This window comes from Furipterus horrens, unplaced genomic scaffold, assembly GCF_987537825.1.
Source record: "Furipterus horrens unplaced genomic scaffold, mFurHor1.1.pri manual_scaffold_15, whole genome shotgun sequence".
NCBI lineage: Eukaryota > Metazoa > Chordata > Mammalia > Chiroptera > Furipteridae > Furipterus > Furipterus horrens.
In genome coordinates this window covers 921,922-932,148 of record NW_028327185.1, presented here as the reverse complement: position 1 = coordinate 932,148, position 10,227 = coordinate 921,922, and the positions used below count along the sequence as shown (strand labels likewise).

General features: G+C 61.9%; 2 protein-coding genes across 2 annotated transcripts in view; both read right to left on the bottom strand.

Moving 5' to 3' along the window:
• TNNT2 (troponin T2, cardiac type) overlaps positions 1-10,227 on the bottom strand; it is a 323,809-nt gene that overhangs the window by 22,410 nt on the left and 291,172 nt on the right. The gene's annotated exons all lie outside the window — the stretch shown is intronic.
• On the bottom strand, positions 6,335-8,755 carry LOC149992271 (troponin I, slow skeletal muscle). The gene is made up of 5 exons (XM_090263390.1): positions 8,686-8,755; positions 8,136-8,267; positions 7,362-7,451; positions 6,699-6,875; positions 6,335-6,456 (listed from the first exon to the last, which is right to left on the bottom strand). Exons 2-5 carry the CDS (start codon positions 8,259-8,261, stop codon positions 6,349-6,351), a joined length of 501 nt encoding a protein of 166 aa, XP_090119516.1. The 5' UTR covers positions 8,262-8,267; positions 8,686-8,755; the 3' UTR covers positions 6,335-6,348.

Sequence of the window (10,227 nt, the reverse complement as noted above, 5' to 3'; positions counted from 1 at the left end):
TCCAGCCTGGCTTCCCCGTGGCACTGGCCTGGGGCGGGTGATTCTGAGATGTCCCAGTGAAGGTCAAGCTCCTACAGAGCAGAAGCCTAAAACACACACACAGCTATGGTATCTCCCGCCCCAAATGCCCTTTCCTCCAGGGAGCCCTCCTTCCTGGCACAGAAAGCAGGGACTGAGGCTGAATGCTGGACTAGAACCTGGCTCTGAGCTCAGAATCTGCCATGTATGAACTGGGACTTGGGTGCAAATCACCTGCGTCATGGAACTAAGACCTTGCCCTGCCTGCTTCCTATGGTGGGGATCAGGCGAGTGATGGCCAAGCATTGTGGTCACTAGGTGAGCAGTGTGACAGGTGACAAGGCCCAGAGAGCCCATGCAGAGGCCAAGGCAGGGCCATGAGCCTGTTCCCAGGGAAGGAGAAGAGGGTTAGGCCGCAACCTGCAGGCCTGGGGCCCCAGGGCCAAAGCCTGCCTCCAGGAACCTCTGTCATGCTGGGCACTTGGGGATACCTGGCTTCCCTTGGTATCAGCATCAGCCCCACAACTTAGAAGCAAAATTCTCCCAGGCACTTGGAGCCTGGCATTTCCAAGGACGTTTGCTAAGGCCAGGGGACAGTCACGTATCTAAAGGTCCAAAGTCCAACACTCTCTGTAGATATAAAAACCCACAGACATGGACGGGACGTGTGCAGGCGACGCGAGACATGAAGACAGGTAACTTACCTGCTGTACCTGCTGTGTGAGTGTTTTCTAGCCACTCTGCACCTGGCGCTGTCCCTACAGCAGCTCCTCAGACAAAGTGCCCCCAGCTAGAGCTCCATTTCTGGTGGCAAACCTCTGGAAACCACCCACACATCTCTCAACAGGTACGCAGAGGAATAAACAATGGCATTTTTGTCATTTTGTCCTTCCACAGCAGAGAAAATGAGCTACAGGTCAAGGTATCCACAGGATGTCCCAGCCTCAACCTCAAACAGATGCTCAGGACAGAGCAGGGAGCACACGTGTGTGTCAGGTGGACGAGGAGACGGGAGCGGCCGGGTGTTGTTTAGGAACTCGTACACGGGTACCCATGTTACCCAGACGGGACAGGGGACAGATACACAGCGCAGACCATGTCCTGCTTTGTGGGGAGGGGGAGGGTCCTGATGGGAGAGGGGCCCAGGGGCGTCCAGGCAGGTGCAACAGCCTGTTTCAGGTGTGAGACACTCATCCTGTGATGCTTTGCCCTGCATGTCCATTCAACGCTCCAGCGTCACTGCCCACTTCCCCGGGGAAAGTCTACGAAGATGGCCCATCACAGGGGAAGCCCTGGGTTGTCGCTGAGGGTTCCCAAGACTTCCCAGCAGTCATGGGAAGGGCCCCCTCTCTGATGCCAGAACAGACGTCAGGCTCTGGAAGCCCCCACCCCCAGCCCCTGCCTTCCATAGGGCAGCTTCTCCTTCCCCAAAGAGGCCAGAGTGGGCTTCCCAGGGGATTCCTGTCCCCAAACCAGCTGGGTCAGCCACACCAGACAGTCCCAAGCGCACACACACACACACACACACACACAAACACGGCACGCACGGTCCTCCCTGAGGCTCTGACCTCACAACACCTGCCCGGGCTCCCAGGTGAGCAAAGAGCAGGTCACCCAGCCCATGAGAGAACCAGGTGTGGGCACTGGAGCCTGGCACGCGCTGAGAGAGGCCAGAGGTCAATGCAGGCTCAGGTGTCCGGGCCTCGGCCTCTGGCTGGGCCACCAGGCTCCGCCCACACCCAGTGTTAGTGCCCCAGGAGTCCAAGGACCTGCGTTTCAGTCCTGGTTTAGGCCCGTGACCGTGAGCAAGTTTCTGTCCCTCTCTGGGCCTCCAGACCTTGACTGCAGCGCTCTGTACCAGGGGCTATGGAGCTTGGGCTGCTCCGGCCTGGCCTCGGGGACCCACGGGCCAGCTCAGGAGGGTGTCCTGGGAGTGAGAGAATGTGCTCGCGTCCAGGGCAGGGCTCGCAAGCTCCTGGGCTTTTGGAGGTGAGGGCCCCGCTGGGTCAGGAGACGAGGCTCCATCTGCATCGACCCCAGCAGCCTGTCCTGGGCTTTGGTAGCTTGGTCACCCACCTGGAACGGAACTGCCCCCCTGGCGGTCCCGCCCGAGTCTGCGGGGAGCCTGACTCACTCCGTGGGGGGCATTGGGGCTAATGTTTAACTGACTCCCTCCTCGTTGGGGCATGTTAGCCCGGGCATCCCTGGGCGCTGGGCCCGCTTCAAGCTGGGCTGCAGACAGGCAGCGCTGGCCTCCTGCCCCCTGCAGGCAGGGCCCTCCCTGGGGAGGGGGCTACTGCTAGCTCCCCAGGACTCCGACAGCCAGGGGTGGTGGCAGGTGGCATTCTGGCCCAGACGTTCCTACCAAGGAGCCCCAGGCCCACCTCCAGATATAGGGGGTGCTGCTGTGGTGGGCTTGCCACCAGGACTCCCCAACGAGCCCCTGCCCCTCTGCCCGCCTCACATCCAAAGTCATTTGCACACGCCCCGTGGAAAATGGCTGGCTAGGCTCTGTCGAGGCACGTCTGTCCCCAGAAAAGGGCAGCAGCCCCCAAGGCCGGCTGACCTAGGCTCCAGTTCCGGTCTGCGGCCACCAAACCCTGTCATGGAGGGCGGCCGACTGAAACCCCCCAAGCCTGCGTCCCCTCCCCCATCAGTCTGCAGTCACAGCCTCTCCTCACAGTTTCTGTGGGGACAGAGTGACGTGACTCTGGTCAAGCCTGCGGCATCCGATGTATGTGGTTGAAGCAGTGACTGAGCATGTGGGTGCAGACACGCCTCCTGGGCGAGCTCCTGGCCCCCCTGTTTACAGGCTCAGTGGCCGTGGGCGGCATTGACCTCTCTGGGCCCCAGTGTCCCCACCTGGGACCTGGAGCTCCTCCCAGCACTTTCTCAGGGGGCGGTTGTGAAGGCTGTTTGAGTTCAGTGCACAGAGCAGGGCCTGTGTGCAGGGAAGGGACCCAGCTCTGCTCTCTCAGTCCGGGTCTGGGTGCCGCTGCCCTTCCTGGGTGACAGGAGACAGTAGAGGAACAGGACTGCTCCCCCAGCACCGTGGCCCTCCATGGCTGCAGCTCAAGTCCTGGCCCCTCCCTGACTTGCTCCCCACCCAAGGGAGCCCTGGCCCTTCCCCAAGGGGCCCTCACCTTGGGTGTGTGCAGCCAGCCCCACCTCCCCCGCCCACGGGCGCTCTGCACCCAGGTGTTTGTTTTGAGTCAGGCCTGGGGCTGGTCTCCCATCCTGTCGAGCAGGGTACGGGCTGCAAACTGCCAGGGCCCCAGCTTACTGGTGAACTGGCAGAACGAAGATTTGCTTTGGAACTGGGGCCTGGCTCCCTCAAAGGCCTGAAAGGAGGCAAAGCGAGGAAAGCAGGCTCAGACCTGGGCCAGCCAGGGAGCTTTGGGAAGCCAGGTGAGGAGGTGGGTTCCGTGGCCACCTGGCCACCAAGCCCAGCCCCTCCCTCTGAGGCACGCAGTGCCCCGCGGTCCCCAGCTGAGTGCGTGCGTCCCCAGAGCAGGTTGCTGGGTAGGGTAAGATTGGAGTTCTTGGCACACGTGTCTGCCTTTGACCCGCTGAGCTGCCTGTAGCAGGGACCCTGGGCACATCGCTGCCTCCCCGGACGCACCCCACGGTGGTCCCTCGCTGGCTGGCACTGAGTGGCCCTGGGTGCCAGCCCCTCCCCTGGCAGGGAACTGGTCCTGCACTTCCCGGCTTCTGGCATTTATGGCAGACAATACACGGGGGCAGAGGGCAGAGGGCAGAGGACAGAGGGCGGGGCTGGGGCGCCCGGTGGGGGAAGGGGATCCTCCTCTCTTGGGGCCAGAAACCCAAGGGGACCAGGTCCGAGGCCAGATGCTTCCTCTGAGGGCTTAGCTCAGGTGTCTCCAGGACACACTCTGTGTGGGGGGTGCCCCAGTCCCCATCCATCCCCGCAGGCTGGCGCCTCACTGGGCTTCGGGTCCAGATGTTGGTGGGGTGGAGGAAAGACCACAGCTGCCACCACAGGGGGCGGAGCATGGGTCTGACCATGAGCAGGAAAGTACTGGGACGGGGGAGGGTGCAGATGGGTGAGCCCAGGGACGAGATGGAACGCTGCCCCCTGGCGGTCAGGTGCACCCCTGCCCTGTGCCTGCAGGACCCGGTGGCGGCTGAGCCCGGGATCACTCTGCCCAGGACAGTCTGGAAGGTGCGCACACCAGGGAGAGGGTCTGTGTTTGGAGGAAGACGACTATGAAGTCATGTTACAGAATGGGGGCGTCCAAAAAACCCCCAGAGCTTGAGGCTGGGGGATGGGGAAAAGGAAGCAGCTTTTAGAATGTCTTTGCATGCCTGAGGCTAGTGGCTGGTAACTTTGTTTCGCAAATGGCTTTGATGCTCCCAGGGCCCAGGAAGATAGGAGGGGTCTTGGACCATGGGATGGTACTGAAAGAGCTTACAGAGCCTCCGTAAGGTTCTGTGAATGGTCAGAACTGGTTGCCACGCCCACTGCATCAGAGGACGCAGTTGTGGATTTAAAAAGCAGCTGCAGACATTTTAGTGAGGCTCTCCATGCTGCTTTAAGAAGGACTCTCTCCATGCAGCTTGGTGAAGAGGTTCTCCATGCTGTTTTGAGAGGGAAACACCATGCGTGGCTTTGAGAAGGCAGTTTACAATGAGGTTGAGAATCCACCCGGTTCTGCATTGAGAGCTGGCGGGCACCACAGCACAGAAAGGACCTCCCCAATCAGAACTGAGTGATTGGCAGCTGCTGGTAAAGCTGAACTGTGTCTGGGAAGTAGGGAAACGGTTTCTCTAACTTTTCTAAAACTAGCCTGGTTTGGTAGGGGGAGGCAGAACTCTGTGTTTGTGGGTGTTTTAAAGAATATAAGACTTAAGAGCAAAAATCCACAAATAATCTAAATCTATATAACTATTACATAAACAATTCCTTTTCTTTTCACTAAACTCTGGTATTGAGTTATGATTCTGGCGGCGGGGAATCGGGCCCCTGACTCAACAGCCTGTGGGTTCTGTTTCAAATCCGAGCAGCCCAGGAGTTCTGCTACAGTCAGGCTACCGGGGTGCCCAGTGCCCAGGGCCCTCTCGATGGCTGGAGTCAGGGGTGGGGGGCGAGGCTGTTTCCAAGGTTGGGGTGGGGTGGATGTGCTGTGTGAAGCCACCGGGAGTGGGCAGACAATCCCAGGAGACCTTGGCAGGTGCCACTGATTCCTTAGACCTCAGCTGCTCGCTGGGGGGAGGGGACCACACAGCCCTCTCATCACAGACTCCCCGGGACTCTGGAGACACTGGGGGTTTAATGGAGAAGCCACCAAGCCTGTGGCCCCTCTGCCTGTCAGAGCAGCTGGAGGGAGTGGGGGGCAGGGGGGGGCTGCAGAGTGGGGGCTGAGGTCTTCAGACACCAGCCGTTGTCCTGGGCGACTGCTGGTCCCAGTTCCAGGGGACAGAAAACGTCACTTGTGCTGGCGGTGGGGGGTGGCAGTGGGGGTGCAGAGGCATGCAGAGGAAGGACCACGCAGGGCGCCCAGAGCCAGTGCAGCACGCGGCCTGTGAGGACAAAGAGGGGCCACCAGTCCCCATGACCTGCGTGCCTCTGATGGGTCCCTGACTCCCCTGAAGGGCCCGCAGCCCCGGGGTCTCATCCCAGCGCACCCCAGGCTGCACCACGCCCTATGGGGACCCCCACGAAACCTCCATTGACAGGCCCCCTCCCCTCCCGAACCTGTCACTCTTCCCCACACGGGGCTCCTCCATGCCTGGGCCCTGCAGCCTCCCCTGCCTGGTGTTCACACCCCTGCTGCCTGACCCCGCCCATCACTTCCTGCAGCCCCACCCCCTTGCACAGCCCTGGCTCCTAGTGGGTCCCCATGGGCCCATTTGCCATGCTCTCCAGCTTCCCCAGAAGATGGGAGTCATGTCTTCTCCGAATTGACCCCCAGGGACAGGCCTGGAGAGCAGGACACTTTCCAGGACTCCCCAGAGGTATTTGAAAGAGCTTAGACTTCCTGCAGGTCGGAGCCCAAGGGCCGTGGGTCACAACCACCTGGAAGGCTGGCCTGATCCCAGGCCCCTTCAGTGGATGTCAGGTGGGGTCCAGCCTGCTAGTCCAGAACCACAGGTCTGACATTCCTCTAATTGCAGGTAAAGGGAGCATCCAGAGGAGACCAGCCCAAGATCTCGGGGTGCAGAGCCATGACGGACAGAGCCCACAAGCACTGACCTCATGGGCACCCCTCACCCTGCACCATGCCGACTGTCCTGCCAGCCCTGTCCTGGGTCCCTATCACCCTCACACCCAGGTGTGCCCCAAGAGGAGGGAACAGTCTGCAGGTACCTCTAAGGGGAAGTTGGAGTCTTGGCGGCATCAAACATCTTTTTCCGGCCCTCCATCCCGGACATGGCCTCCACGTTCTTCCGCCAGTCTCCCACCTCCACAGGCCGCTCCTGCGGGCAGACCACACACTCAGAGACACGCCGGCTTCACCACGCTGAGGCTCCACAGGAGACGGAAGGAGCACCGGCCTGTGCCCACCCACGCACCAGCCCAGCCTCAGCTTCAAGCCCCGCTCAGGGGCCCAAGGTCAGCTCTTCTAAACGCCTCGTGCTGGGTCAGCTCTTTTTCTGTTCATCAGCCCTCTGCCCGCCTGGGCGGTGTGGGGTGGCTGGGGACGGCTCTGGGGACTCACCTTCTCAGAGTCCTCCTTCTTCACCGACTTCAGGTTGGCCCGCAGGTCCATGGACACCTTGTGCTTGGAGCCCAGCAGGGCACGCAGCATGGCATCAGCAGAGACGCGGACCCGGCGCAGGGTTGGGCGCTTGAACTTCCCACGGAGGTCCAGCACGGTGAGCTTCAGGTCCTTAATCTGCAGGAGGGGAGGGGCCCGTGCTCACACGGACCCACTTTCTCTTTGTAAATAGCTCCGTGTGTTGATGCATGAAGGAGTAAATGGACAGATAGAGCCCCTGGCCTCCCTGCCTAAGGGGCCAGGAAACAGGGGGAAGGGGGGCTCCTACTTGAAGTGTGGTGCTGCCTCCTTGTGCCGCTGCTCCTAACTTGTCCCTCCCTCCCCGCCTCTGTCCCACAGGTAAGAGGTGATTGACAGGCACGCGCGTCTGCGTGGTGAGTGAAGGGCAGCTCCCCATAGACGGAGGAGCAGGGGCCTCGTGAGGAGTCAGTGCTCTTCACCCGGGTGGTAATGCTCGGTCTACATCTCCGGCCCTGCAGGGCCAGAGCGGGGCAGCAACGTCCTGCAGAGCGGCCACCTGCAGACCCTGCGGAAGGAGCGGGACCGGGTCCCCAGGTGCGCATCGAGCCCCCGTCGCCGCGCCCCGGGCCCCCGCAAGCTCACCTCCCTGGTGTTGAGGAGGCATTTGGCCTCGATGTCATATCGCTCCTCGTCCACCGTCTCGGCCTTGGCATGCAGCTCCCGGCACAGGTCCTGGGGGAGCACATGGCGCAGAGTGGGCGAGGGGCCTCCTCTCCTGGCCCCCAGCCCCAGACTCGGGTCCACCGCAGCCCCTCCACAAGGCCACTGGCCCGAACAGGAGCCCCTGCTCTCTGGGGTCCATGGGGCCGACTACTTGGCCTGGGAGCCCTGTGTCCTCCTTCCTCTGAGACACGCTCTTGTGGGGAAATGACGTAAGCTCACCACAGACTTTGGGAGTCACGTATTAGCCAAAGTAATGAAATAAGAGTGACTAATGATGCCGCCACCGGGAGGGGACCATTGCTCATGTTTCACTGTTTCCTCCTCTGCAGCTGCTGCAGTTTGAACAGTTACCAGCGTGTGAACAAGAGTGAAGGCCCCTCGGGGGCAAGGGCGGGACGTCTTTGGAGAAGTGGGGCTTCCAGGTCCTGCCCCCTCCCCATGCAACAGCCCGCACAAGGTCCACAGGGTCCACAGCAGCATGCACACCGTTCACAGGTGGTATTGACTCAGCCCTGCTGAGACCTTTCCATTCCTGGGCCTGGAAAATGGGTTCTAACCTCCCCATGTTCAGGGCTCTGAGGATGGATTGAGGAAAAAGCTGCCCGTGATTCACAGAGCTGGCAGCCCTGTTCGGTGACACTCCTGCCACCTAGTCCACAGCGCCTGCCCACGGGCCCCAGCTGGCAGGCTCACCTGCAGGGCGCTGAGGGACAGCCCACGGGTCTCCAACTTGGGCACACGCTCGGCCAGGTAGCGGGACTTCTCAGCCTCGCGCTCCTCCTGCTCCTGGTCCCAGCACTCCTTGGCCTTGGCCAGCATCAGGCTCTGGACAGGACAGAGCGGGTCAGCCAGGCCAGGACCTGCTGCACCCACTGCCATCGGGGCCTGAGGGGAAGGCGGCCCCCCGCTGGGCCGGCTCAGGCCTCAGCTGCTCTGCGGGCTGCCTGTCCTCACCCGCTGGGAGCCTGTGGCCGGGACGCTCGCCGAGCGTGGCAGTGTGTGCGCGGGCCGTGGGAGGACAAGCCCTGAGCGGCCGTTCACACTCGTGGTCCCTGTGGCCTGTGGTCCCTCCCAGCTCCTTTGCCCACTTCCATGTGCTCTGCCCACAAAGCTCCAGGGAGACTCCTGCCAGAATGAAGCCAGTCCCTCGGCCCCGCCCCGGCCGCCATCCCTGCAGCTGGTCACTGCCACCTCTCAGGACCCGCAGCTCCCGGGGACCACCCGGCCCTGGCTCAGAGCTCACCTTCAGCTGGAGTCTGCGGGAGGCGGAGATCTTGGACTTTCCCTGAGGGTGAGAAGGCAGAGAGAGGGTGAGGCAGAGGCCACAGAGCCAAACACCTGGACTAGGCCCGGAGGAGGCCCGGCCAGAGCCCCTGTCGTCCGCCGAGGCCTCGCCTTAGGGCCCCTCAAAGCTCCTCACTGTGACTTAGCCGTGCTCTCAAGTTCAGACAGCGTGGCCGGCAGCCACCTTGACCTAGAGGTGATGGACCCCTCACTTCTGACTCTGGCTCTGCTGTGGCTGGGTCCCTGCCAGGTCCTGGGGATCACGGGGTTCTGTGCCCACCGCTCCCCTCTTCTGTGGATCAGGGTGCAGAAAGCCCCGACTCAGTCTCAGTGGGTGAGTGAGTGCTCAGGGCCACAGAAGGTGCCGGGCAAGAGCAGAGTGCTGAGTCTCAACCCCAAGGTCACCTTCCTCTGACCTTGTGCACGGGGCACCCCTCCCCAGACCCTGAGAAGCCCCAGGTCCATACAGAATCTCACCCAAAACTTCCATTCTGGGAACTTGCTAAGCCACCAGGCACCACCGATCTGGGGCCTTGGCCCAAACTGTCCCTCCTCTCTTCCCAGGTCCACCCCACCCTCACCAGTCCAAGACTTAACCCGGACAGAGGTACCCAAACCTGGCTCACCTCGCTTCAGGCGCCCATCACGGGAAGGATCAGGGAAAGAGCAGAAGACAGAGAGTTCGTTATTCCCACGGCCGCAGGCCCCCGTGGGCAGCTGTTGCGGGAGGGGCATGCCCACAGGGCACCAGGAAGAATCCAGCCTCCGGCAGGGGTCCCGTTCAAGGGTCCCAGGAAGGAAAGAAAACCCATGGCCCATGGGGCTTGGTAGGAGGGGCTTCCTGCTGGGGGGGTGGTTGAAGGCTGGGGGACCTGGACGGGGGACCCTGCAGTGAGCAGCTTTGCCCCTGGGGCCGAGGGTAAACCCCTAAAGTACCACCCAGCTGTGGGGCCAGCCACCGTCTGGGCTGGCATATGCCACTCCTATGATTGATGCGAACAGACAGATGCTGGAACAGGTCAGAAAGGTCCTCCTGAGGCCACCTGAGGGCTTGAGTTCTGCTCAAAGCTCAGAGGATGTTTGGGGACAGTGGGGGCCTGGGCACTGAAGACTGTTCCGGCCTTAGGGTCCCACCTTCTGGGGAGCTCTTTCAGGGGTGAGCAGATGACGCCCAGCCCTGGGACTTGCCTGCAGAGCCCGGATTGGGACGGGGTGGGAGTACTTACACTTCCGGCATGGTGGCGGCGGTGGCGGCGGTGGCGGGGGCCACACCTGGGGGCACAGAGGGATCATTAATGAGGGAAGTCACAGCTGCTGCGCCCCAACCCACAGCGCGAGAGCGTCAGACAACAGGAAGAAACCAGGCAGAATGGATCCGCTGGGTCGGGATGGGATGGACGCTGCGCATTCTTCCGGGGGCACCTTCTCTTCTGTGCAGGGTGTCTGTGCCAGCGGGTCACCGGGGGGACAGTGCGCCGGCACCTGGGAAGTGGCACCTGCC

Excerpts from the sequence above, each read along its gene's own strand:
- LOC149992271 (XM_090263390.1), bottom strand. The coding sequence starts at position 8,261 with ATGCTGGCCAAGGCCAAGGAGTGCTGGGACCAGGAGCAGGAGGAGCGC. Across the intron at positions 6,876-7,361 it reads GCCTCCTCAACACCAGGGAG|ATTAAGGACCTGAAGCTCAC; the intron begins GTGAGCTTGCGG and ends CCCCTCCTGCAG. Across the intron at positions 6,457-6,698 it reads AGAAGGAGGACTCTGAGAAG|GAGCGGCCTGTGGAGGTGGG; the intron begins GTGAGTCCCCAG and ends GTCTGCCCGCAG.